The 27755-nt window shown below is 47.3% G+C and overlaps 1 protein-coding gene across 1 annotated transcript in view; it reads right to left on the bottom strand.

Annotated features, from left to right (window-relative positions):
* PIWIL2 (piwi like RNA-mediated gene silencing 2) overlaps positions 1 to 27755 on the bottom strand; it is a 727256-nt gene that overhangs the window by 583274 nt on the left and 116227 nt on the right. Inside the window, exon 6 of the mRNA XM_082255773.1 lies at positions 5235 to 5359. Within this exon, the coding sequence (XP_082111899.1) occupies positions 5235 to 5359 (125 nt within the window). The remainder of the gene's footprint in view (positions 1 to 5234; positions 5360 to 27755) is intronic.

Genomic DNA, 27755 nt, shown 5'->3' with positions numbered 1-27755 from the left:
CATCTCCACGGTAGTGGGAGGGGCAGAATCAGCCACGAGTGTGCGTCTGAGCACCTTGGTCCAGTCCCCCACAGCCTGAGCCACCATGACAGAGGCGAAAATAGGCCTGAGCATGGAACCCGCCACCACATAATTGTGGCGGGCAAGCGATTCCAGCCTCCTATCCGTGGGATCCCTAAATATCGGAGAATCTTCAGGGGGAACCAGTGTAGCCTTGTTCAATCTGGCTACAGTGTGATCCACTTGAGGAGCCACAAACCAGCGCGCAACCGTAGTAGACGCAAAAGGATACAGAAGTTTAAACCTCCTAGGCACCGTGAAGGTGTGTTTTAAATTGCGCCATTGTTCATTCACAGTGTGATGAAACTCAGCGGGGCAGGGAAAAACCTGCGCCATCTTACGGGTCCTGTGTGTACCAAAAGATGACACAATGACCGGAGGATTGGGCTCATCCTCTAAATGTGTTGTTTCTTTAATGGCAGAAATCAGCGCATCCATAGCCGCGCGTTCCTCCGGCATCCCAGGGGGGGAATCCTCCACCCCTGTAACCTCTGCCTCCCCCTCAGACTCTTGCGGGTCCTGAGAAGAGCGAGACCCTGAAAGGGGCACACTACCTACAGCAACCATGTCACATTCAGAATCAGAAGAAAAAGAAGGCCTTTTTCTAGCAGCACATTCAGACATAAGCACATCCATTTTGGACACCAAAGATGCCACAACAGCAGCCAGATTAGTCAGAGTAGAGGATTCAGCAGAACTTAAATCCCCAACCAAAGCTGGAGGGAATTTGCTGTCCTGAGATTCCATTGCAAAAAAAGTGTTTTTTTTTTTTTTTATTAGGTACTGGCCCTTTAAGAGCGCCGCGGACCCCCGCAGCACACAGCTACAATGGCTGTGGAACACAGACCCCCCCCCCGCAGGGACAAACTGAGCCAGGAAGTTTGCACAATGGAGGAAAAGAAAAGGACAACAGGACAGAGCCCCAGAAGAGTGTTACCAGCTCCTTCGGTCGCTTCAGAGTAAAGGAAGGAAGTGATGTCACCGCAGAGACTGAACAGAGGCTGCAGGCTAAGGAAACATGGATGCCTATGCAAAGCAATGGGAGGCTTCGGCAAGATGGCCGCCGACATGTGCTCGGAACGATCGTTGCCATACACAAGATGGCATCGCAAGGCGCCAAAACACACTACACACAATGCTATACAAGCACCCACAGTGAAGCCATACATGATGCCCACACCTAAAATGGCGGACCGCCGTTTTTCAACCCCGCAGCAGTCGCCACGCTAGTCTGTACCTCCAAGCACCTCAGTGACACAGGAGAGGGATCCCCCAAACCCGGCACAGCGCAGGCTGTGAGAAAAAACCCCCGCAGGGACCAGGATCAGGGAGCCCAAAAAAACACAGACATAGGGGATACCACAGACACAGAGGACTGCCGACCCCAGACAGAGGCCCCACACAGAGTGTACTTACCTGTACCCGATGGCGTGGGGTGCCTCATAATAAACGGAAAACCGCCCACCCTCAGATGGCAGGGGAGTGCCGGCAGCCAAAAACGCAGGACACCAGGAGTGCACGGACGAACCGTGCATGTGTCCGGTGAGGTAGCCACCCCACAAGGCTGCATCCCTGAGGACAGGGATGGGTCGTTTATGAGGCCAGGGCAAACGCATAGCCTGCGAAATGCTCGATGGCGGGCTGGGATTTCATCTGATCCTCTGTCCTGAAGAACCAGGACGACCAGTCCGATTCCCAGCTCTGCAAACTCCATCTTCTTTCGAAGATCCGACTAACTAAAAGCTGACAAAATAAACAGCTAGCAATGCAAAGAAAAAAAATACATTTTCAGAAAATAAAATCATAAACTAGAAGAAGAAGGCTGAGACTATAGCCCCAGCACAGGGAAGCCTGACTACTCCTGAACTAGGCAGAAGACAAACTGAGTTGAGATGGCTATTGCAGGAGGGGTATTGGACCAGTGGGACAGCCCCCATGGGTGTGTCTATGGAAATGCTTTTGTTTTAACAAGTCTTTTGCCTAGCTACTCCTAAGGAGAGGAAGTCAATACCCCATTGGTTTAGACTGTATGAGTGGGCGGCGACTGTCGGGAGGACGTAAGAGAAATTACAGTTTTATATCTTTATGTTTGAAGCCTGAAATGTGGCAAAAGGTCAAAAAGTTCAAGGGGGCCGAATACTTTCGCAAAGCACTGTATCATATAGATACTTTGAATGACAATGACCTTAATAATTAATTTATTTAGGTCTATATATTATATAGACCTAAATGAATTAATGTCATTGTCATTCATTATCTGACTATATTATAGATTTTTTACTCTCCACGACCACAATAACACGTCTGCTACTGTATTTGATGAGATGCCATGCTGTAAGTTTCAAGATTTTGAAATTCGAACACTTGATGACCCCAAAAAACCTGAGGCTGATGGTTGATTAAAGTTATATATATATATATATATATATATATATATATATATATATATATATATATATATATATAACTTTTACTTTAATCAGCCTCAGGTTCTTTAGTGTCATGAAGTGTTTCCTATTTAGCCTAACCTAGGTTTTATTTCTGTTTCAGATACTTTACAAGTGCACAATCTGCAAAGCGTGCAAAAGATGCACTGACATGGGAACTAGAGGAAGACTTGAGGAGCAGCACAGCTGGAGCATCACAAACCACAGAACCACAAGACAAGGTCCCTCGGGTGGAAGCAGCAGCAGCACCGAGCAGCTTTATGCAAGAGTTTGACCAGATTGTGGAGGAATTTGAACTAGATCCCAGTGCAGCAAGCAGCAAAAGTCCTGCAGTCCAACTGCATGGCTATTTTGCAGCAAAAACCATCGCTGCCTCAGACAACACATACCAGTTCTGGGGAGTCAACAAATACAGATTACCTTGTCCTGCTGCCACTGCCACAAAATACCTCTGTGCCCCCTGCACTAGTGTAGAAAGCGAGAGAGTGTTCAGCACAGTTTTCAGCATTGTGGATGAGAAGAGAACTAGACTTACAGCAGAGAGATAAGAAATGCTTGTCTTTATGAGAAAGAATTTGCCATTGCTGCTGATTAAGTGACCATTCACAGGTCATGTTTGTGTCATGTGTGAATCAATCAATTTGATCACACAAACAAATGGCATTTGTATGTAAACAGGTAGTCCAGTGTCACTGTCACACGCCACCATCAAATTATGTGATGGTGGTGTGACACTGGACTACATGTTTACAATATTAAATTTGTAAATGTGATGTTGCTGTTGTTCGACACACTTTTTAGTCAGGTCAGACTCAAGCTGCTATGTTATTGCTGCTATGCTGTATTGCCTCCTGCACTAGTAATGCAGAAAGTGAGAGAGTGTTCCGTTCAGCAGTTTGTGTTTGTGGATGACAAGAGAAATAGACTTACAGCAGAGAGAAGAAATGCTTGTCTAGTGTCTACAATCTTCTTGAGAGAGAATTTGCCATTGCTGATTAAGTGACCATTCAGGTCATGTTTGTCATGTCATCATGTGTGTGACTGACTGTGAATCAAGTCAACTTGATCCCACAAACAAATTGCATTTTGTAATGTAAATCGGTAGTCCAGAGTCACTGTCACATGCCACCATCAAATTTGTGATGGTGGTGTGACACAGGACTACACGTTTACAAATTTACATGCTATTTGTATGTGTGATCAACTGATAAAGTTGTATGTTGTTTGACCAGCTTTTTTAGTTTATTCATTTCTCACTGAGAATTTCAGTTCAATTGCTATATTGCATTCTATTTACATTCCTGTTTGCAGGATTTTGCATTTTATATTTTTTACAATGTTTACTGTTTGATTGCTATTGTATGTTCAAGCAATAAACAGTTTTTTTTCTTGTGATTACATTTTATTCTTTGCGTTTGAATACATAATATTTTAGATTTTGAATGCACAATTGTTATAAAGGTATCTGCCGATACCAATCCGGAAGGATAGTTTTGTTATAAGATCACAAAACAATACTTCCGGATCGGTATCGGCGGTTACACAATGCCAGGTATCGGGACTAAATAAGTCAGATCGGTGCTCCCTATTGGAGACATCCTATAAAGGTGTTATTCCACTGCAAAGCTTGGTGTCATATGCAAAGACTGAAATGTTACTTTTAATCCTAGACCCTATATCATTAATATATACATTAAAAAGTAAGGGTCCCAACAATAAACCTTGGGGTACACCACTAATAACTCTTGACCATTCAGAGTATGAATCATTAACCAATATTCTCTGAAAACGGTTTTTTAGCAAGTTTTCTATGCATTTACAAACTGATTATGCCAGGCTTGTAGACTCCACTTTACACATTAGCAGTGTGGGGAACTGTGTCAAAAGCTTTTGGCAAAATCCAAGCATACTACGCCTACAGCCGCTACTTTAGCTAAGGTTTTACTTGCCTCCTCATAAAAAGAAATCAAATTTGTCTGACAACTTCTGCCATTCATGAATCCATGCTGTCTGTTGCATAAACTATTTTTTCCCCTGCAAGAACTCATCTGTGTGGCCTTTATTAAACTCAAGTATTTCCCTGACTTTAGAAGTTAAACTAACAGGTCTATAGCTACTCGCTAAAGACTTTGATCCCTTTCTAAATATTTGCACCACATTGGCCTTACGCCAATCCAGTGGTACTATTCCAGTCATTAAAGAGTCCCTAAAAATAAAAACAAAGGCTTTAAAATGACAGCTAAATACTTTAAATGATTTATAAGTGTATGCCATCTGGTCTAGGTGCTTCATTCCCCTTTTTGCTGTCTAAGTATTTCTGGACCATATCAATTTTAAACCATTGTGGATCATTTAGGGCTGTGTCAATATTATTTCCATTATGGCCATGAGCTCTCCCGTGCTCCTTTCTATACACTTGTTTATCTTTTGATCACAGTTTTGATGTTCATGCATTATTTAAACAAGAGTCATTCACACACTATTTAGCGGGTTTACAATCTGGACAAGCGTAAAAGATGCTGGATAACACAATACTGTAAACATACCCAAGCTGAATTTGAAAGTTTACATCTAGTAGGTTTATTCCGATCACCTAAGCACAGTAGGAGTGTGCCCTGGCATCAGACCACCTTGTTCAAACTATATGTAGATAAAAGCTTATCTCTTCCTAAAAATAATGCAGTGGTGTAGAAAAGAAGACCCCAATTCCTTGAAAATTACCCTTACTTTTTTATCACCACATTATAAAAGGGAATGCACAGATCTGAACTGGGCTCCAGGATTTTTGTCATTTGTATTGTGATTTTGATCTTCTGTCCGTCAGTGCGGCGTTCACTCTCCAGATCAACAGTCTGCAAACAAAAGAAAAGTACACAGTAAAGATGAGTTATTAAGGTTTTGAAATTCTTAAAGTGGTTGTTAAGTCACTATGTTACCTTTACACCATACCCTCTGTTAGAGAACAACCTGTATCATTCATAGCATAGTGCCTGTGCTTTATTAAAAAAAAAAAAAAAAAAAAAAAAAGTTTTTTTGAAAGAACTTACCATAAAAACCTTTTCTCTGAAGTCCATTGACAGATGCAGCCCTTATGCTTTTTAGATCATTGGGTTATGCTGCACCCTACTGGAGTAGTACTAGGCAGGAAAAAAACTGTTTACCACGCCTACGGTGGGCTTTCGTTATAGGCATACCCCCACACACCCTGCTCCACTATGCCAGTTTTGTTGCAGTCAGTGATAAGACGACAAAAACCATCCCCATATCAGAGGAGCTGGTGCTGCGTCTGTCAACAGACTTCAGATAAAAGGATTTTACGATAAGTTCTTACAAAAATCCAGGATTCTCTATTGGCCATTGACAGACGTAGCCCTTATGCTTCTTAGACCATTGGGACGTCCCAAAGCAGTGTAGGCATGAGTGGTGGGAAGAACGCACACCAAATAGTTAAAGTAAACTCCAAAGGCTAAAACGTAGCCAACTGGGTAACATGAAGTTTAACCAGGAAAGACAGGAGCTCATCCATGAAAGAAAAAATCCTCTAAATAGAAACAAATGAGTCGCTTTAAACAGCAGCCTGCAAAACCTTGCGGCCAAAGGATGCATCCGAATATGCCAATAATTCTACCATGTAGAATTTTGTCAATGTGTGCACAGACTACCAAGTCGCCACCTTACAAACTTGCACTACTGAGGCCTAGTGGCGAAAAGCCCAAGAGGCACTCAGCGCTCTAGAAAACTTCACAGGAAAAGGAGGAATCTCACCCTTAAATGAATAAGCCTGAACAACAGTCTGCCTTATCCATCTGGATATAGTCGCAGCAGACGCAGCCAAACCTTACGAGATCCCACAGTAAGGACAAAAAAAAGCATTTGATTTCCTAAAAGACTCAGTGACCGTCAGGTAAACCCTGACCACCCGAACATCATCCAGAGTGCAAAGCAATTTCCCTGGGAGGCTTAGGACACAATGTCTTAATTTAGATGGAAATCAGACACCACCTTAGGGAAAAAAGACGGATTAGGTCGGAATACCACTTTATCTCTGTGGATCACCAAACAAGCTGAACGGCATGACAGCGCCGTCAACTCAGACATTCTGCGAGCAGAAGTAATCACCACCAGAAAGGCAACCTTCTTGGATAAAGAAAGCAGAGAAATTTCCCTAATGTTCTCAAAAGGAGGCTTTTGAAGAACAGACGAAACCGGATTGAGATCCCACGGAAGCAACGGGGATCTCCGTGGGTGAGCCAGATGACGCACCCCCTAAATAAAAGTGCGAATCAAGGCATTAGCAGCCAACGGACGTTGGAAGTAAACAGCCAAGGCCGACACTTGGCCCTTGATAGTGCCCAAGGCCAACCGCTGCTAAACTCTTTTTGTAAAAAGGCCAAAACCCTAGCTATAGAAAACAAGCGAGGGGGCAGCTGTAGCGATTCACATGATGAAACGTATGATTTCCGCGTACGATGATAAATTTTCCTAGAAGTCGCCTTCCTAGCCTTCAACAGGGTAGGAATCACAGATTCAGAGAGACCCCCATCTCTCAACACCTGCCCTTCAACAGCCATGTCGTTAAAGTCAGCGACCGTAAGGCAGGATGGAAGATTGGTCCCTGGGAGAGCAGATCCTCCCTCAGAGGAATTCTCCACGGAGGATCTGCAACCATTTTTACCAGGCGTGCCAAGACCGATGAGGCCAGTCTGGAGCCACCAAACTGACCGGAATTCCTTCCACTGTCACCCTGCGGAGAAGCCTTGGGAAGATTTTTATCTGAGGGAAGGCATAGATCAGCCGATACTGGCTCCAAGGAGGCACCAAGGCGTCTGTGGCGTTGGCCAGAGGATCTCGAGACCTGGCCACAAACCTCTGAAAATATTTGTTGGGGAGAAGCAAACAGGTCTACCTCCCGAGGTCCCCACAGGACACAGAGGCGAAGAAACCCCTCCGGATGAAGGGACCATTCCCCTTGATCCAGCACCTGATGACTCAGGTAATCCGCTTGCCAATTCTCCAGACCCCGAATGTGGACTGCGGAAAAGAGCCGGAACATTGTCTTATGCCCATACCAAAATCTTGGCCACCTCCTTGGCCGCCAGGACACTCTTGGTGCCCCCTTGATGACTGATGTAAGCCACAGCCATGGCATTGTCCGAGTGGATACGAACCGGAGAACCACATAGCCGATTCGTCCAGTGGATCAGGCAAAGCTTGATTAATCTAAACTCCAGAATCTTGATTGGTAAGGAAGACTCCTCTGTTGACCAGGTCACCTGGGCACAAAGCTTCCCCAGCACTCCACCCGAACCCGACAGGCTGGTGTCCGTGGTGACCACTGTCCAAAACAATGGTAGAAAGGATTTGCCCTGACAATGCTGGCGACTGAATCCACCATAATAAAGCAGACCTCGTGAGTCGGCTCAAATCATTTTGTCTAAAAACTGTGGATCCCTGGCAAGAATCTCCTTTTGCAGAGGTCTCGAGTGAGACTGAGCACGGAACCGCCTCAAAAGGTTGACACCATCAGACCCAGGGCTTTCATGCAAGTTGGTAGTGAGGACAGATCGGTTTCTTGTAGTACACCAGATCGGTTTCTTGTAGATGGATTGCTTGTAGTTCACCAGGAGGAATCCCCCTGGACACTAACTAGCAGAACTGAGTAAAGAAAATAAAAACAAAACATTATTAAAAGAATAAAAAAAAAACTGAGATTGAAGTCCCAGCAGGAAACCTAGGTTCTACTCCTTCACTAGGCAGAAAAACTGGTATGCTGGAGCAGGATGTGTTGAATTATGCCTATAGGGACAGCCCCCGTAGGTGTGGTAAACTGTTTTTTCCTGCCTAGTACTACTCCAGTAGGGGGCAGCATAACCCAATGGTCTAAGAAGCATAAGGGCTGTGTTCGTCAATGGATAAGAGAAAATCTGGATTTTTGCAAGAACTTACCCTAAAATCCTTTTTCTGAAGTTCGACAAACGAATGTCCTTATCTTCATGGCTCATATGGTTATGCTCTTCCTTCTAAGAATAGGCACTAGGCAGGGGGGGAAAAAATGTAACAATGCTTATGGGGGCTGTCCCTGCAGGCATTACCCCTCAGACTCTGCTATCAGTTTAGTTGCAAGCAGTGTTTAGAAGACAAAAAAAAATCCATACCTAAGTAGAGGGGCGGGTGCTGCATCTGTTAAACTTCAGAGAAAAGGATTTTACGTTCTTACAAAAATCCAGTTTTCTTTATCATTCATCGACAGACACAGCTTCTTATCTTCATGACTCATAGGGATGTCCCAAAGCAGTATAATTATGAGGAGTGGGGAAACAACGCAGAAACAAAACGCAAGTCCCCAATAGCTAAACTTGATCAACCAGGCAACATGGAAATTAAGAAACAAAGTTGGGACTTTTAACGAGGTGCGCAAGAACAACGTTGTTCTCACGGACCTCATTCAAAGTCTCAACATTTTTTTTTTTCTTAATTTTCATATCAGGGATGGAGACGCACAGCCTTAACCAGCTGGTGTCTCATTCAAAGTCCAAAAACTTGCCCATACGTAATAAACAAGGAAACGTGGAGCTCAACAAGGAACAACTGGTGCTCACCAGGAAAAAATTGAACCCTCAAAGAGAAACTAAACCGAGTTCTCTTTTAAACTGCAGCCTGCAAAACCTTGAGGCTGAAAGAAGCATCCGCGGATGCCAACACATCAACTTTGTAGAATTTTGTGAACGTATGCACAGACGACCAAGTTGACAGCTTGCAAACTTGTAGCACCAATGCCTGATAGCGAAAAGCTTAAGAGGCTCTATATCAGTAAGGACAAAAAAAGCATCAGATTTTCTAAAAGACTCAGTGGTCTCTCAATAAACCCTGATCGCCCGAACCACATCCAAAGAATGCAAGGCATACTCCTAGGATGCTGAAGTTTAGGGCAAAGTGAAGGCAACACTATGTCTTCATTCAGATGAAAATCAGAAACCACCTTAGGAAGGAATGACCGATTAGGTTGAGTACCACCTTATCCCTGTGTACCACCAGATAAGGTGAGCGGCAAGACCACACCGCAAATTCAGATACCCTGTGGGCAGAAGTGATCGCCACCAAGAATGCAAACTTCTGAGACAAAGAAAGCAGTGAAATCTCCTGAATTTTGTAAAAAGGAGGCTTTTGCAGAACAGATAACACCAGATTTAGATCCCACTGAGGTAACGGAGGAGCCACATGGCGCACTGCCTGGATAAAAGTTTGGATTAGGACATGCGTGGCTAACGGGTTTTTAAAATATATAGCAAAAGCCGAAAATTGGCCTTTGATAGTACCCAAACAACCGCTGTTCATCCCCTGCTGCAAAAAGGCTAAAACCCTAGCTATAGAAAACAAGCTATTCACATGATGAAATGTATGATTTCCATGTACTATGAAATCTTCCTAGAAGTCGCCTTCCTAGCCTTCAACAGGGTAGGAATCAGAGTCAGAAAGACCCCTATGTCTCAACACCTGACTTTCAACAGCCATGCCGTTAAAGCCAGAGACTGTACAGAAGGAATGAAGATTGGACCTTGAGACAGCAGATCTTCCATGAGAGGACGTCTCCAAGGGGTATCGGCGACCAGCCTTATCAGGTCTGCGTATCAAGACCATCAACGCCAGTGTGGAGCCACCAGAATGACCGGAATGTTTTCCACCTCTATCCTGTGCAGAAGCCTCGGCAGTAGCTTCAAAGGGGAAAATGCATAAAATGAGCTGATACTGACCCCAAGGAGCCACCAGGGCGTCTGTGGCGTCAGCCAGAAGATCTCGAGACCTGGAAACAAATCTCTGGACCTTCTTGTTGACGCAAACAGATGGACCTCCCCACCGAACACACAAGGAGGCGGAAAATCTCCAGGTGTAGTGACCACTCCCCTTGATCCAACACCTGACGACTCAGGTAATCCCCCTGCCAGCTTTCCACAACTGGAATGTGTACAGCAGTGAGGGCTGAACCAAAGCTTTCCGCCCCAGGCCAGAATCTCGGTCACCTCCTTGGCCGCCAAGACACATTTGGTTCCCCCACTGGCGATTGCTGTAAGCCACAGCCGTGGCGTCGTCAGATTGAATTTGAGCTGGACAACCTTGCAGACGAGTCATCCAATGACTCAAAGCTTTATCGCTCTGAGCTACAAATATCGTAAGTTTTAAATTTTCCATCGTCCAAGTACCCTGGGCACTGAGCTTCCCCAGCACCCCGCCCCAGCTCAACAGGCTGGCATCCGTGGTTACTACCGTCCAAAACAACGGAATGAAGGACTTGCTCTGGCACAGTGCTGGAGACTGAATCCACCACAACAGAGCAGATTTTGTGTTGTGGCTCAACCGAATCCCAGAATCCAAGAACTTTTGATCCTCGTTCCATTTTACAAGGATCTCCCTTAGCAACGGCCTTGTATGGAACGGAGCAAACTGAATCACCACGAAGGTCGATACCATCAGACCCAAGGCTCGCATGCAAACTCGTAGAGAGAACAGATTGTTGTCCAACAACATCTGAATCGCCCCCCTGCAACTTTTGAAGCTTGTCTGGGGGAAGAAAAACCCTTGCCAAGGCTGAATCCAGAGTCAAGCCCAGATAATCCAGTCTCAGAACCGGAGTCAGCGAGGATTTCTGGAAACTGATGTTCCAACCGAACTCCTGCAGAGCTCTGACTGTGATCGTCCGATCCCCCAACAAGGCTGAATGAGAGTCCGCTCTCAACAGGAGATCGTCCAGGTACCCCAGGACCGCAATCCCCCGCTGGAGCAGCAGTGCCAATACTGGTGCTAGTACCTTGGTAAACACTCTGGGAGCGGAGGCGTGAACAAGGGGTAATGCCACAAATTGATAATGCTCCTCTGCTACCACAAAGCGAAGAAACCGCAGGAGTCCAGCGTAGATAGGGATGTGTAGATATGCGTCCTTGATATCTATGGAGGCTTAGAAATCTCCCTGATGCAGAGACGCTACTAATGTGTGGACGGACTCCATCTGTAACCTCTGTAAGCGGTTCAGGGCCTTGAGATCCAGGATAGGACGCACCTTGCCTTCTTTCCTGGGCAGGGTGAATAGGTTTGAATAAAACCCCTGAAAATGTTCCTGAGCGGGAACTGGTACAATCACTCCTTGCAGTAGAAAGTCATGTACCGCCCCTCGTAAGTCCTTTAACAGGACTGGGGATGGTTGAAGACTGGACGGGAAGGATCTGTCCAACGGACAAGAACGGAATTCTATCTTGTATCCTAATCGGATCCGTTTGTGAACCCATTTTTCCTGAATCAAGGAAGTTCATAAACAAAATCGAAGACGTCCCCCCACTCCAGACTTGGATGAGGGCGCCCGTTCATGCAGCCGAGAACTTGTCTGCAGGTCCAGATTGGTCGGACTTAGAGTTTACCCGACCATGGCTTCTTGGAACCCCAGAAGACCTAAACGGTTCACCTTTTTCTTGCAACGCGGAGGCACGAAAAAGATGTTTGTGAGCAGTAAAGGAAGGCTCCCGCCTAGAACACGGCAACCTTGCCCTTCGAGGATTCAGGCAGATTAGTGCTCTTAACCATCCCCCCCTTGATAACGTTGCTCAACTCATCCAGGGAGGATCCAAATAGCCTCTCCCCCTGTTAAAAGATCAGTCAAAGCCTTGATAGAAGCCTGGTCAGCTGACCAGCATTTTAGCCATAGATAGCGCCTAATAGCAATCCCCACTGCTGACGTCCTGGCCACCAACAAAGCCGAGTCCAGGGACGTATCACACATGAATATCACACATGAACACCAGGGTTTGGGCCAACTGGTCTATTAGTTCCAGTACCGCAGGGGAAAGCCGTACTGTTTCAAAGTTACTTTTCAGTAACTTCAACCATTCAGTAGCAGTCTGCGCAACTAAAACATTAACAAAGATAGCCTTTAACATGTGATCTGCTGCCACATGTAAATGGCGGGACAAGAATTCCACCCGTCTATCCACGGGATCTGGAAAGGTTGGAGACTCTTCCACCAGTACCAGAGTCGCTTTATTCAACCTGGCCACCGGAGAATCCACATTCAGTGGTACAGTCCACCAATTGGACACCGTCTTGGCAAAAGGAGAATGGCGTGCAAAACACTTAGGCACCACCAACATGTGCTTAAAGTGTTGCCATTGTTCATCCACAATAGCATGAAACAATTCTGGAAAAGGGAGTACCTTGCCCCATTTACGGGATTTGCAGGAGCCCAAAGACACCTGCGTATCTGACGCTGTAGGTTCATCAGCCAATTTTAAGGTTTCCAGCATAGAAACTATCAGGGCTTCCACCAATGCGTTTTACTGCATGTCAGCTAATGAGGACAGGTCCTCTTCACCCTCAGAATGTGAAGACATCGACCCCTCATCGACCCGTGGTCTGTGTCCGCGGCTACCATATATTATTTTTATTTATTCATGATTTCTTTTTTTTCAGGTACTTATATAGCGCTGTCAATTTACGCAGCGCTTTACATATATATTGTACATTCACATCAGTCCCTGCCCTCAAGAAGCTTACAATCTAAGGTCCCTAACTTACATACATACATAGTAGGGCCAATTTTTTTATACAGGATCCAATTAACCTACCAGCATGTCTTTGGAGTGTGGGAGGAAACCGGAGTACCCGGAGGAAACCCACGCAGGCAGAGGGAGAACATGCAAACTCCAGGCAGGTAGTGTCGTGGTTGGGATTCAAACCAGCGACCCTCTTGCTGCTAGGTGAAAGTGCTAACCACTACACCACTGTGCCGCCCTATGTCTCAGAGTCCGAAGACTCTGCCGATGGAGGTGAGGGCGGAAGGCATTTGCGGCTGACAGCACCAGAAATGACAAAATCCACTTTTGATATTAGGCTTTGCCAAAAAAACTGCAATTTTTGGCTGTGACTGAACAGGTAGGTCCCGCAGTCACTTCCAGGGGGTCTGAAGGTGAATTTTTATCCTGGGACTCCATTGCTCAAATATAAGAAAAATGTTGTGTAATGTCCCTTTAAGACCGCAAAAAATGCAGTACCACCGCTATTACTGCGGATTCACAATCCCTGATTATGTAATAAGAGCAGAAGAGGAACAAATCCACCGGAAAACCCAGGAACGTTACCAGACCCCCGAGAAGTATCCAGCCTGATCAGTGTAAAAATGAAACTGTCTGCACAGGAAGAGGAAGACTAATGGGAAGACTAATGCAAACTAATGGGAACCCAGATCATGAACCACAGCAAAATGGCGACCCCCATGCAGTCTTCCAGGACCCCCCAAAGGGTTTCCAGAATAGGCATCTAAAAGGTTCGAAGCCTGGGACTCACCCAGGGCAAACCAACCCCCTCAAATAAACGCCATAACGGCCGCATTATTACCGAAACCCAAGGTAAAACATGCTAGATGTAGAGGAATGCCAAGGGGTACACCAGATTATTCCCCCAGGATGCCAGGGAACTGAGGGTACCAGGTGGGGGCCACTCCAAAACAGAACAACTCCCACCCGCGATGGGGGTGCTGTCAGCCAAGGGGAAGCTGCGACTCAGGGCGTTCCAGGTCAATGCGACCCAGCGAGACTGACCCCTCGCAGGCTCGTCCCCATCCATCGGGGCACTGTCATAGCGAGGCCTAGTTCTGGACTATAACCTGCTCACGCTCGCTGCCCATAACGAACAGTTTGCTGGTGTTCAATTGCTGCCGATTCCTGAATGCCTGCTTCTTTTGTCCCTCAATCTCAAGAGGGATTTTACATTGCAATATCCTTGGCACATATTTGCAGGGCAAGCTTATTGATTTCAAAGGGCATGTTTGGCAGGCAGCACCACCTGCCAAATGCATCATGCCCAGTTAAAGTGGTTCTAAAGGCTTTCTTTTTTCCTTTACTAAAACATGTAATTTACCTGTTCTGTGCAATGGAGCACAGACTCTGTCCGCTCATAAATCTTCTCTGTCTAACACCATAGCAAGCCAATTGCTATGGGGGCAGGTATGCGGGCTTCATCTCAAGCCAGATTGTGAGCATATAATTACAAACACAGTGCAGCTTAGCCCCGACCCCTGCTACCTCTCCACAGAATTTTACTGACAGCAACAGGAGCCAATGGCTGCAACTGCTTCCAGTCAGTCCCAGTGTGAAGAGGGAAATAAGGGAGAAGACAGGAGCGCTGAATGAATCAATGAGTTGGGTAAGTGCTTAGAGAGGGAGGGGGCACAGCAAGTAATAAAATATATTAATTGAAAAATTAAATAAAAAGGGAGAGTGAAGCCAGAGGTTTTTGAAAGAGAATGGACAAGGCGAAAACCTGTTCCTTCAGGGTGCTTAAGTCAAAGTTCTGGTCAAGTCCAGACTGGAGGAAGGCAAAGGAGGATATGCAGAGGATGAGAATAGATCTTTCTGGAAGTGGCATTCCTTGCGGTTAGCAAGATAGGAATGACAGACTTACAGAACCCTCTTTCTCGTAAGAACTGGGCTTCAACCCACATGCCATTAAATCTAGTGACTGAGAAATAGGATTGAACACAGATCCCTGGGACAGCAGGTCTGGTCTGTTGGGAAAAGGAAATGGGTTGTGTCCTAGAAGACTGAGTATGTCTGTGTACCATAATCTCCTGGGTCAACTTGGTGAAGTGACAATCACTGGCCTCTTTTCTTACTCTATATTGTGAAGTACAAGGTGGAATATGCACTGGAGGTAGGGCATAGATTACCCTGAACTGAAACCAAGGGATTATAAAGCAATCCAATGCCAGGGCTTGGGGATCTTTGGACCTTGCCATAAACAGTCTGTCGTTGAATCTGGAGGCCAAGATATCAACACATCTTTGATCCCTAAATTCAGACATTAGGCTGAAGATGTCAAGTTGAAGGGACCATTACCCTTAATTAGGGCATTGACGGCTGAAGTAATCCACTTTCTAGTTGTCCATTTTAGAGATGTGGACTGCAGAAATTACCGCATGTGGAGTTTCTGTCCAACAGATGAACTGGCTTGCTTCTTTTAAAGCTGCATGACTTCTTGTGACCCCCTTGGTGGTTGATGTAGGCCCTGGCATTCTCTGACTGCACCCTGATAGGGAGCTCCTGTATCAGAGTGGACCTGTGCTGCAGAGTTCCAATATGTTGATGGGGAGCTTGGCTTCCACGATGACCATGTTCCCTGAAATGTGAGGGACTGGAACATTCCTCACCAGCCTGAAAGACTGACATGTTCTCACTTTCCAGCGAGAAGGAAGAAAGGACTTCTCAAAAGTAAAGGCTGTGCTGGGGATCTACGAAGCTAGAGAATTCATTGCTTGACTGAACAGGGGCATGGGTAGCTGAGAGAGAGGGGGCATAAATGTTGAAGGCTGAGGGAGCATAAATGTTGAAGGTTAACAAGAAGTTGTTGCTGGAGTTGCCATGAATGGATTTAAGTGAATGAAACCACATCAAAGGAGGCCACCAAGAGCATTGAACTCTCATGGAGAATCCCACTGATCCAGACATCAGTGTTAAAATTGGTTCCTGATCCAGTGCAAGGGAAGCACTGTCATTATAGGGCTTTCGGCAGAACAAATGTTTACCTGAGGTTTTGCCATAGATCCCTTCTGCCTGGTTTCCTTCATTGCTGTTGCTGAGGTTATTTCCCTGTGGGGTATTCACAAAGTACAGTACAGAATATAGGATAATGGAGTCTGAAAGGAGAATGTAGCCACCCTCATGATCCTCATGGTCACTGGACAGAAGGAAGAGCTTAAGTACCATATCTAGGTCAAAGGGTCAGTAAGCGTGAAACCAGTGGAGAGATACAAAACCTGGTTATCCACCTAAGACTAAGCTCTAAGTGTTGAGTTTCAGCACCAAGTTTGAAAAGTTTGCACTATGAACTAAATACATAAAAAAAAAAAACTTGGGCTTTTTTTTGTTAACAGCAACTGTCAGTAATACAGGAGAACCCGGTCTTATCAGTCCATAATGCTTATCACTATATAAGGTCCAGGAATACGGGTCACAGGGGACAAAACCCCTAAAGGTGTCTAGGGTCTAGGTTCCACAGGGATGAACCACAGGTAATGTGATCACCTGTGAAGGATCAAGTGCCCAAAGCAACATTACAGGCCATCCCAGAGGTGTGGGGTCCGGTTACGGTTCCCAAACCAGAAAATAATTAATTAAAAAATTGATTGAAGAGTCCAAAGGTATAAACCAATATACTAGTTGAGCCAAGTGTAATTTCTCCATAAGGGAGAAGAGATCCATCTCCTTCAAACGCTAGCAAGAAAAAATTGGATTTTAGTCTTACCGTAAAAATCAGTTTCTCTGATGTTCATTGACGAACAGCTCCAGAATCTTCTTGACCATTGGGTTATGTTGACCCCTACAGGAGTAGGACACTAGGCAGAAAAAAATCTTTACCACGCCTATGGGGCAGTCTCAGGGGATATACTCCCACTCAGATTTGATGCAATCAGTGTCAGAAGAAATAGAACCCAACTCAACAGAGGGTAGGTGCTGTGTCTGTAAATGAACATCAGAGAAAAGGATTTTATGGTAAAACAAAATTCCAATTTTCTCTTTCGTTCATTGACGGACACAGATCCAGAATCTTCTTGACTATTTGGACGTCCCAAAGCAGTGACAAAACATGAGGGGTTGGAAAAAACACAGCAGAAATAAATTCCCAAAGGCTAAACCTAGCCAACTATGTAAACTGGAGCTCAACCAGTGGCAACTGGAGCTCACCTGAAACATACACCCTCAAAGAGGACTAGTCCTCTCAAACAGCAGCCAGTAAAACCTTGCAACCAAAGCAGTATCCGCCGAGGCCAGCACATCCATTTTGTAAAAATTTTGTGACAGTGTGCACAGAGGACCAGTGGCCACCTTGCAAACTTACATCACTGACGCATCATGGCGAAAGGCCCAGGAGGCACTAAGCAGCCGCCTAGAATGCGCCTTAACAGGGAAAGGAGAATTTGACCCTTGATTGAGCCTTCACCACCGTCTGTATGATCCATCTATACAAAAATGATTCAGGCAAACGCGGCCAAACCCTTGGGAGGTCCATCCATAAGGACAAAGAGCGAGTCCGATTTCCTAATCAACTCGGTAGCCGCCAGGTACACCCTGAACGCCCGAGCCAGAGAATGCAAGGCAATCTCCTAAGGATGCCTAGGCTTAGGACACAAGGAAGGCAACACCATGTCTTCATTCAGATGGAAACCACTAACAACCTTAGGAAGGAACAACTGACCAGTTCGAAGCACCACTTTATCTCTGTGAAACATCAAGGTGAACGACAAGACAAAACTATGTGCAGAAGAAAAAGCCACCAAGAAGGCTACCTTCTGGGACAGTGTAAGCAGAGGAATATCTCAAATATTTTTCAACGGCAAGTACTGAAGAACCAACAGCACCAAGTTGAGATCCGACAAGGGCAATGGGGAACGCACTGGGGGAGCCAAGTAGAAAACCCTCTGAACAGACAGAAGTTTGAACCAAAGAATGTGTTGCCAAAGGACGTTGAAAGAAACCTCCAAGGCCGAACCTGGCCATTAATGGTACCCGAGACAAGATGCTGCTCAGCACCTCATTGGAGTAAAGCCAAACTCCGAGTCACCGAAAAGGAGCGGAGGGGGGAACTAAAGAGATTCACACCTGCAAAGTACGCTAATTAAAAAGCTACAGTAAATCGTTCCTAGAAGTAGATTTATTAGCCTGCAGCAGCGTGGGAATCACCGATTCAGACAACCCTCTATCGTTCAGCACCAGGCTACTGACAGCCAAGCCGTTAAGATACCGACTGTAAGGCAAGATGGAAGATTGAAAACAGATCTCCTAAGAGGAAGTCTCCAAAGAGCATTGGTGACTAATCATATCAGATCTGCACACCAAGGCAGGGGAGGCCAGTCTGGAGCCACTAGGATAGCCTTAATCTCTTCTGCCTCAAAGCTACGTAGGAATCTTGGCAGAAGTTCTACAAGAGGAAAGACATATAGCAGACGATACTGGCCCCAAAGGAGCCACCAGTGCATCTGTGGAATCGGAAAGAGAATCCTGAGACTGTTCCAGAAACCTAAGCACCTTGCTGTTGAGTATATTGATCGGTAGTCTGCATTCTTCCAGAGTCCAGACCCCCTGAGACAATACCTAGAAAATACATTTCCAACCGAACTCCTGCAGAGACCGCACAGTAATCTCCCAACTGTCTGTCAGAGCAGTCAGAGACTCTACTCACAGAAGATGTTCATTCAGGTACTCCAGTACCGCAAGCCAAATCTGGCGCAACTATGCCAATACAGCGGCAAACACTTTGTGAAGACCTGAGGAGCACAGAAAAGACAGATTGATAATGCTCCTCACCCCAGCAAGCGGAGGCGGCGCAGATAACTGACATATATCGGAATATGAAGATAAGCGTCCTTAAAATTGGTAGAGACCAGAAGATCCCCCCTGATGTAGGGATGCCACTACCATACGAATGGACTCCATTCGAACATCTGTACCTGCACAAGAGGTTCAGAGCTTCGAGGTCCAATATTAAACATACATCGCTTTCATTCCTCGGACCTGTAAACATGTTTAACTAAAACCTATGAAAAAAAAAATGATTCTGAGACTGGAACAATGACCCTTTGTAGTAGCAAGTCTTGCATCACCGCGAAAAGACCACACAGGCGGTATAGGGATAAACACAGGTAGGAAGGAAAGAACATTTCTGGAGGATAAGCTCAAAACTCGATCTTGTAGCTGGACCAACGCAGCTTGTGGACCTACTTGTCATGAATTAGGGAGGTCCACGAGTCCACAAAGACCCAATCTCGGCTTACCAGACCAGGCCCTATTGGTACCTCCGGAGAAGGTCCTTACAGACTTAGATCCCTTGTTTTGAAATCCTGCTTAACGATATCCAGGGAGGATCCAAACAGGTGGTCCCCCCCCCCCCCCCACAAAAGGAAAGATCCGATAAGGCTCACCCTGAAAACATAAGAATGGGAGGCTGTCGACCTCAGTCCCGCAAGGAGACGCCAGCCAGAGGTCCACAAAAGTACCACCTATTGGACCCCGCAAAAAAGCAAGTGGGTAGCCCTCCATAGAGGACATAACACATAGCCCCCTTGGGGAGGGGAGGGGAGCGCTTGCCGTGACGCAGGCACGGTGTACCCACGCCCACACAAGAATGGCTGCTAGACTGTCACTAAAAATGAAGCGCCGCCCGGTTCAAGAAAGGCACCGGGCTGACTATATGGCCCAGCAGTTCGCAGACACCGGCCTTAATTTCAGTGAAAGCCCAGGCGCATTAGCCCAGATTCACAGTCCGGCAGATACCCAGGGAGAGAGTTGGGGGCTTCCGCTAAACTCACTGAGGCCAAATGGCGGCACCCAAACATGCCGCGTGGCCTAGTAGGTCGTGACCAAGTACAAACCCCATTCCAAGAAAGTTGGGACACTGTACAAATTGTGAATATAAAAAGAATGCAATAATGTGGAAGTTTCAAATTTCAATATTTTATTCAGAATACAACATAGATGACATATCAAATGTTTAAACTGTGAAAATGTATCATTTTAAAGGGAAAAATAAGTTTATTTTAAATTTCATGGCATCAACACATCTCAAAAAAGTTGGGACAAGGCCACGTTTACCACTGTGTGGCATCCCCTCTTCATTTTATAACAGTCTGCAAATGTCTGGGGACTGAGGAGACAAGTTGCTCAAGTTTAGGAATAGGAATGTTGTCAAATTCTGGTCAAATAAAGGCTTCTAGTTGCTGAACTTTCTTAGGTTTTCTTTGTCGCATCTTCTTTATGATGGGCTAAATGTTTTCTATGGGTGCAAGATCTGGACTGCAGGCTGACCATTTCAGTACCCAGGACCTTCTTCTACGCAGCCATTATGTTGTAATTGATGCAGTATGTGGTCTGGCATTGTCATGTTGGAAAATGCAAGGTCTTCCCAACCAGACAATGTCTGGGTGGGAGCATATGTTGTTCTAGAACTTGGATATACCTTTCAGCATTGATGGTGCCTTTCCAGATGTGTAAGCTGCCCATGCCACACGCACTCATGCAACCCCATACCATCAGAGATGCAGTCTTCTGAACTGAGCGCTGATAACAACTTGGGTTGTCCTTGTCCTCTTTAGTCTGGATGACATGGCGTCCCAGTTTTCCACAAAGAACTTCAAATTTTGATTCGTCTGACCACAGAACAGTTTTCCACTTTGCCACAGTCCATTTTAAATGAGCCTTGGCCCAGAGAAAATGCCTAAGCTTCTGGATCATGTTTAGGTATGGCTTCTTTTTTGGCCTATAGAGTTTTAGCTGGCAACGGCGAATGGCACGGTGGAATGTGTTCACCAACAATGTTTTCTGGAAGTATTCCTGAGCCCGTGTTGTGATTTCCATTACAGTAGAATTCCTATATGTGATGCAGTGCCGTCTAAGGGACCGAAGATCATGGGCATCCAGTATGGTTTTCTGGCCTTGACCCTTTCGCACAGAGATTATTCCAGATTCTTTGAATCTTTAGATATTATGCACTGTAGATGATGATAACTTCAAACTCTTTGCAATTTTCTCTGAGAAACTCCTTTCTGATATTATTCCACTATTTTTCGCCGCAGCATTGGGGGAATTGGTGATCCTCTGCCCATCTTGACTTCTGAGAGACACTGCCACTCTGAGAGGCTCTTTTTATACCCAATCATGTTGCCAATTGACCAAATAAGTTGCTAATTGGTCCTCCAGCTGTTCCTTATATGTACATTTAAATTTTCCGGCCTCTTATTGCTACCTGTCCCAACTTTTTTGGAATGTGTAGCTCTCATGAAATTCGAAATGAGCCAATATTTGGCATGACATATCAAAATGTCTCACTTTCAACATTTGATATGTTATCTATATTATATTGTGAATAAAATATAAGTTTATGAGATTTGTAAATCAGTCCGTTCTTTTTATACAGTGTCCCAACTTTTTTTGAAATTGGGTTTGTAGGCCGCAAGCTGCAGCCTAAATTTTGAGAGCACCCAGCGGCCAGCACAGGAGCCTTAGTGGAGCAGATCACACAGGGCGGCGACAGGGGGAGCCGATACCCGTCAGTAGCTCTGTTTCAGCAGCTCTAACAGCTTGGTACGTCAAGCCGCGAGTAGGCCGCAAAGCCACGACCTAAAAATTTTGGCCCGATTCAGCCACACGAGGCACGTACCCCCGAATGATAAAACATCCGATCCTCCAGCCGAACCACTGCAGCAAGGAGATCAGAAGATCCTCCCTGAGAGGAAGCATCAAAGGAACGTCGGTGACCAGCCGCACCAGATTGGCATACCAAGCCCTGTGAGGCTAGTCTGGAGCAACTAAAATAACCGTAATCCCTTCTGCCTCGATCCTGCGTAGAAGCTTGAGAGGAGAGAAGGCATAAATCAGCCGATACTAACCCCACGGGGCCACTAGCGCGTCTATGGCATCCACCAGAGGATCCCTTGACCGAGTTACAAACCTCTGCACCTTTCTGTTGAGCCAAAACACCAACAGATCCACGACACAGCTGATGAAACACCTCCGGATGAAGGGACCACTCCCCGTGGTGCAACACCTGCAGACAGATAATCCGCCTGCCAATTTTCCACCCCGGGAATGTGTACGGTGGAGAGGGCTGGAACAAACCGTTCTGCCCATCTTAGAATGCCGGCTACCTCCAGAGCTGCCAGGACACTTCTTGGGCCCCCTTGAGCATAGAAATAAGCCACTGCCTGGCATTGTCCGATTGAATGTGCACTGGACAACCCTGAAGACGATCAGTCCAAACATCAAGACACAGTCTGATCAATGGGAGTTCCAAGACATTGATCGGTAGTCTGGACTCTTTCAGTGTCCAGATCCCCCAAGCAGAGTGCTTGCCAAGGACGGCTCCCCATCCGGACAGGCTGGCATCTGTGGTGACCACTGTCCAATACAAGGGGAGGAAGGATTTTCCAAAGCTGAAGCGCCGGAGAACGAAGCCACTATATCAAGAACTCCTTCGTTCCTCAACTCAGCCGGATCTGATTTTCCAGAGACTGGTGAGTCTTGTCCCATTTGGTGAGAATCTCCTTTTTAGGGAACTAATATAGAACTGTGAAAACGGAACCACATGCAAGTCCGGAGGGACGACCATCTGTTGGACAGCAGGTGGCAAATAGCAGCCTGCAAATTTTGGAGTTTGTCAAGAAGAATAAACTCTATGGCTAAGGCCAAATCAGACTCAGCTCGCAGAAGGAGATCATCCAAGTAGTCCAGTACTGCGATCCCCCATCGGCGTAGCAAGGCTAGCACCGGGGCTAACACTTTTGTGAAGACCAGAGGAGAAGAGGCAAGACCAAAGGGTAATGACACAAACTGATGATGCTCCTCTCCCACAGCAAAGCGGAGAAAACAGTGGTGACCGGCACATATTGGAAAGAGAAGGTTGTCATCCTTGATATCGCTAGAGGCGAGGAAATCCCCCTGATGCAGGGATGCCACCACCGTTCAAAAAGACTCCATTCTGAACTTCTGTACCCGCACAAAGCAGTTTAGCCCAGGATTGGACGCATTTTGCCTGCCTTCCTAGGAACTGTAAACGGGTTTGAGTAAATACCCTGAAAACGTTCCGAAGTCGGAACCGGGACAACCACCCCTTGAAGGAACAGGTCTTGTACCACCCCAAAAAGGCCCTGTAAGCGGTCTGATGACAGGCACAAGTTGGAAATAAAAATCCTTGCTGGGGGACAAGAGCGAAACTCGATCTTGTAGCCGGACCAAATGACTTTATGGACTATTTTATCTTGCACTCGGCAAGTCCAAGGCTTCGGAAACCAGCGAAGACGTCCCCCCACGTCTGATACGGGTGAGGGCGCACCTTCATGCTGAAGGAGCCTTGTCCACAGATCTAGAGATTGGCTTGCTAGACCAGGTTAGTTTGGATCCTCCTGAAAAGGTCCTGAAAGGCTTCGAGTCCTTCTTAGTTGACCCCGAGGGAAAACGTAATTTTTGTAAAATCTTACCTGTAAAATTCCTTTCTCTGAGTCCTCCGACAGTCGCCGCCTCTTCATATTCGTCACAATGGGGGTATTAGACTTTGCTCCGAAGGAGTAGCTAGGCAACAGAACATGTTAACATTAAAGCTTTTAACATATCCCACCCACAGGGGGTGGTCCCCTCAGTCAATACCCTCCTACTTCCTGCAACCATATCTCAGTTTCAGTGGAATAGCAGTAGAGTATACAACCAAACCCCAAAAGAGGGGCGGGGGCGGCGACTGTCGGAGGACTCAGAGAAAGGAATTTTACAGGTAAGATTTTACAAAAAACTGAATTTTTGTAAAATCTTACCTGTAAAATTCCTTTCTCTGAGTCCTCCGACAGTCGCCGCCTCTTCATATTCGTCACATATGGGGTATTAGACTTTGCTCCGAAGGAGTAGCTAGGCAACAGAATATGTTAACAATAAAGCTTTAACATATCCCACCCTCAAGGGGTGGTCCCCTCAGTCAATACCCTCCTACTTCCTGCAACCATATCTCAGTTTTAGTGGAATAGCAGTAGAGTATACATTCAAACCCCAAAAGAGGGGCGGGGGCGGCGACTGTCGGAGGACTCAGAGAAAGGAATTTTACAGGTAAGATTTTACAAAAATTCCGTTTTCTCTTACGTCCTCCGACAGTCGCCGCCTCTTCATATTCGTCACATATGGGGACGTCCCAAAGCAGTGCAAACATGAGGGGTGGGAAACGCATCCGCGCCGAAAGGCAACGCAGTCTCCACATCAAAGAAAGGAACCTTACCAAAGGAAGGAAACCAGCTGGGCAACAGCAAAAATAAGTGCTCAACAGGAGCAACAACCCAGGAAAAGACAAAAAACCAGGGGATACAAAACTTATCCCAACAGCCAGGAGTCCCCAACAAGGGACCCTAGGGAACAGCCGCACTAAGAACCTTGCGGCCAAAGGAAGCATCCGCCGATGCCTGAACATCTACTTTGTAGAATTTTGTGAAAGTGTGTACGGTCGACCAAGTCGCCGCCTTACACACCTGGGCTACAGAAGCCCCATGACGACAGGCCCAAGACGTACTCAGAGATCTAGTAGAGTGCGCCTTCACAGGCACAGGGGGAACCTTCCCCTGCAAGGCATAGGCCTGTTCAATGGTCTGCCTGATCCATTTGGCAATGGTAGAGGCGGAAGCCGCCATGCCCTTCCGAGGACCCTCTGGAAGAACAAACAAGGAGTCCGTCTTTCGAAAAGACTCAGTCGATTTAAGGTAAACCCTAATCGCCCGAACAACATCCAGAGAATGCAATCTCACCTCCTTTGGATGTTTAGGCTTCGTGCACAACGAAGGCAAAACAATATCCTCGTTAAGATGGAATTCCGAAACTCGTTTCGGCAGAAAAGAAGGATTAGGTCGCAAGACCACCTTATCCAAATGAACAACCAGGTACGGAGACTTGCAGGACAAAGCCGCCAGTTCCGACACTCTGCGAGCCGAAGTGATCGCCACCAAAAAGGCGACCTTTTTGGACAACATAGACAACGAGATCTCCCTGATCTGTTCAAAAGGAGCACGTTGTAACACAGACAGGATTAGATTCAAGTCCCAAGGGGGCAAAGGATCCCTCCTAGGAGGAACCAGATGCCGCACACCCTGAATAAAAGTGCCAACCAAGGAGTTGGAAGCCACGGGACGTTGAAACAGAACGGCCAGCGCAGACACCTGACCCTTTATCGTAGCCAGCGCCAAACGCTGATCGACACCCGTCTGAAGGAAAGACAGCACACGGGAAACCGAGTACGTGCGGGGTGAAAACCCCCTGGACTCACACCAGGCAAAATAGGCCTTCCAAGTACGGTAATAAACCTTTCCCGAGGAAGACTTCCTCGCGTTGATCAAGGTATGAACAACCTCTGGAGAGAGACCCTTCTCCTTCAGGACCTCGGTCTCAACAGCCAGGCCGTCAAAGCCAGCGACTGTAAAGCAGGATGGTAAATCGGTCCTTGAGACAGTAGATCGTCCCGAAGAGGCAGACGCCAGGGGGCGTCGACCGCCAGATTCACGAGGTCTGCGTACCAGGACCGGCGAGGCCAGTCCGGTGCCACAAGAATCACCGTGCTGCGTTCCGAGTGTAACCTGCGAAGGAACCGGGACAGCAACTGAATCGGTGGAAACGCGTACATCAGCCTGTACTGATGCCACGGGGCCACTAACGCGTCCGACGCGTCTGCCCGAGGGTCGCGCGTCCTTGCCACGAACCTCTTCACCTTGTAGTTGAGGCGAGACGCGAACAGGTCCACATCTGGAAGACCCCACTTCGCGCACAACATCTGGAAGACAGCCGGGTGGAGAGACCATTCCCCCTGATCCAGGGTCTGGCGACTCAGATAGTCCGCCTGCCAGTTCTCCACTCCCGGAATGTGAACCGCCGTTATCGCCGGGACATGAGTCTCGGCCCAAGACAGAATGTCGGCCACTTCTCGAGCCGCTCGGGCACTCCTGGTGCCCCCTTGGTGGTTGATGTAGGCCACCGCCGTGGCATTGTCCGTCTGCACCCGAACCGGGCAGCCCTGCAGCCGGTCCGTCCAGCGATGAAGACAGAGCCTTATCGCACGCAATTCCAGAATGTTGATCGGGAGGGAAGACTCCCCCTCCGACCAGGTCCCCTGGGCGGACAGAACGCCCAGAACACCACCCCAGCCCGACAGGCTGGCATCCGTGGTGATTATCGTCCACGAGATCGGACGAAACGACTTGCCCCCGGACACCAACGGGGACTGGAGCCACCACAGAAGGTTTTCCCTGGTGCGATGACTCAACGAGATCTGAAGATCCAGAGATTGAGGTCGCCCGTCCCACTTGGACAAGATCTCCGCCTGGAGACCCCGCGTGTGAAACTGCGCGAAAGGAATCGCCTCGAAAGCCGAGACCATCAATCCCAGACATCTCATACACGGCCGCAGAGACGAGTTCGGAACGTCCCTGAGGGACCTGACTTCCTCCTGAAGAGTCCTGAGTTTGTCTTCCGGCAGGAAGACCTTCGCCTGCACCGAGTCCAGTATCATTCCCAGATAGGGAAGACGAACCGACGGACTCAGTGTCGACTTTGGAACATTTATCGTCCAACCGAACTCCTGCAGAGTTTGCATCGTGACAGACAGGTCCTTCTCCAGACCCTGACTGGTCGCAGACCGAATCAGAATGTCGTCCAGATACCCCAGGACAGAAATGCCCTGGGCTCTCAATAATGCCAGAACCGGTGCAAGCACCTTGGTGAAGACCCGCGGAGCCGAGGCGAGCCCAAAGGGCAACGCCACGAACTGGTAGCGATCCTCCGCAATGGCAAATCGAAGGTATCTCTGATGACCCTCGAATATGGGGATGTGAAGATACGCATCCTTCAAATCGATGGAGGCCATGAATTCCCCCGGAACCAGGGCAGCCACCACCGAGCGCAGGGATTCCATGCGGAACTTGCGAACCCGCACAGAGCGGTTCAGAGCTTTCAAGTCCAGAATTGGACGAACCTTGCCCTCCTTTCTGGGCACGGTGAACAGATTGGAATAAAACCCCCGAAATCTGTCCCGATGAGGCACCGGAACCACCACTCCCTGAGCCCTCAGGTCCCGCACCGCCAGGTGCAGATCCCGCAGTCGCTCTGGAGACAGTTGTAGATTTGAGGGAAAAAATCTGCTCCCTGGCCGAGAGAGAAACTCGATCTTGTAACCAGATCGAACGATTTCCAGAACCCATCTGTCCCGCACACGGGCCAACCAGGGCTGAAGAAAACCGAGCAAGCGTCCCCCCACCCCAAAACTGGGTGAGGGCGCCCCTTCAGGCCGAACTGTTATGGGCCGCAGGTCCGGATTGGCCGGACTTCTGTTTCCCAGACCAGGGTTTCTTCTGAGAGCCCTGGCCCTTGAACGGTTTGCCCTTGTAGTGCGGCCGAAAGGCACGAAAGGACCCCTGAGGGGGCCGAAAATGAGCATGCTTCTTCCCAGAAGCCCCCTTAGCCTTGGGGAAATGGGGCAAGAGAGTGCTCTTATCCCCGGTAATCCCCTTAATCAACACATCCAGGGACTCCCCAAAAAGGCGAGACCCATCATAAGGCAGATTGGCTAAGGTTTTACGTGAAGATTGGTCCACCGACCAACATTTCAACCAAACCAGGCGGCGAGACAACACCGCCACGCTGTGCACACGCGCGGCCAACGGAATCAGGTCCAGGTCCGCGTCACACAGATACATGACACCCTGGT

The sequence above is a fragment of the Pelophylax lessonae genome, assembly GCF_965119305.1.
Source record: "Pelophylax lessonae genome assembly, chromosome: 4".
Classification (NCBI taxonomy): Eukaryota; Metazoa; Chordata; class Amphibia; order Anura; family Ranidae; genus Pelophylax; species Pelophylax lessonae.
This window is presented reverse-complemented; position numbering and strand designations above follow the sequence as displayed.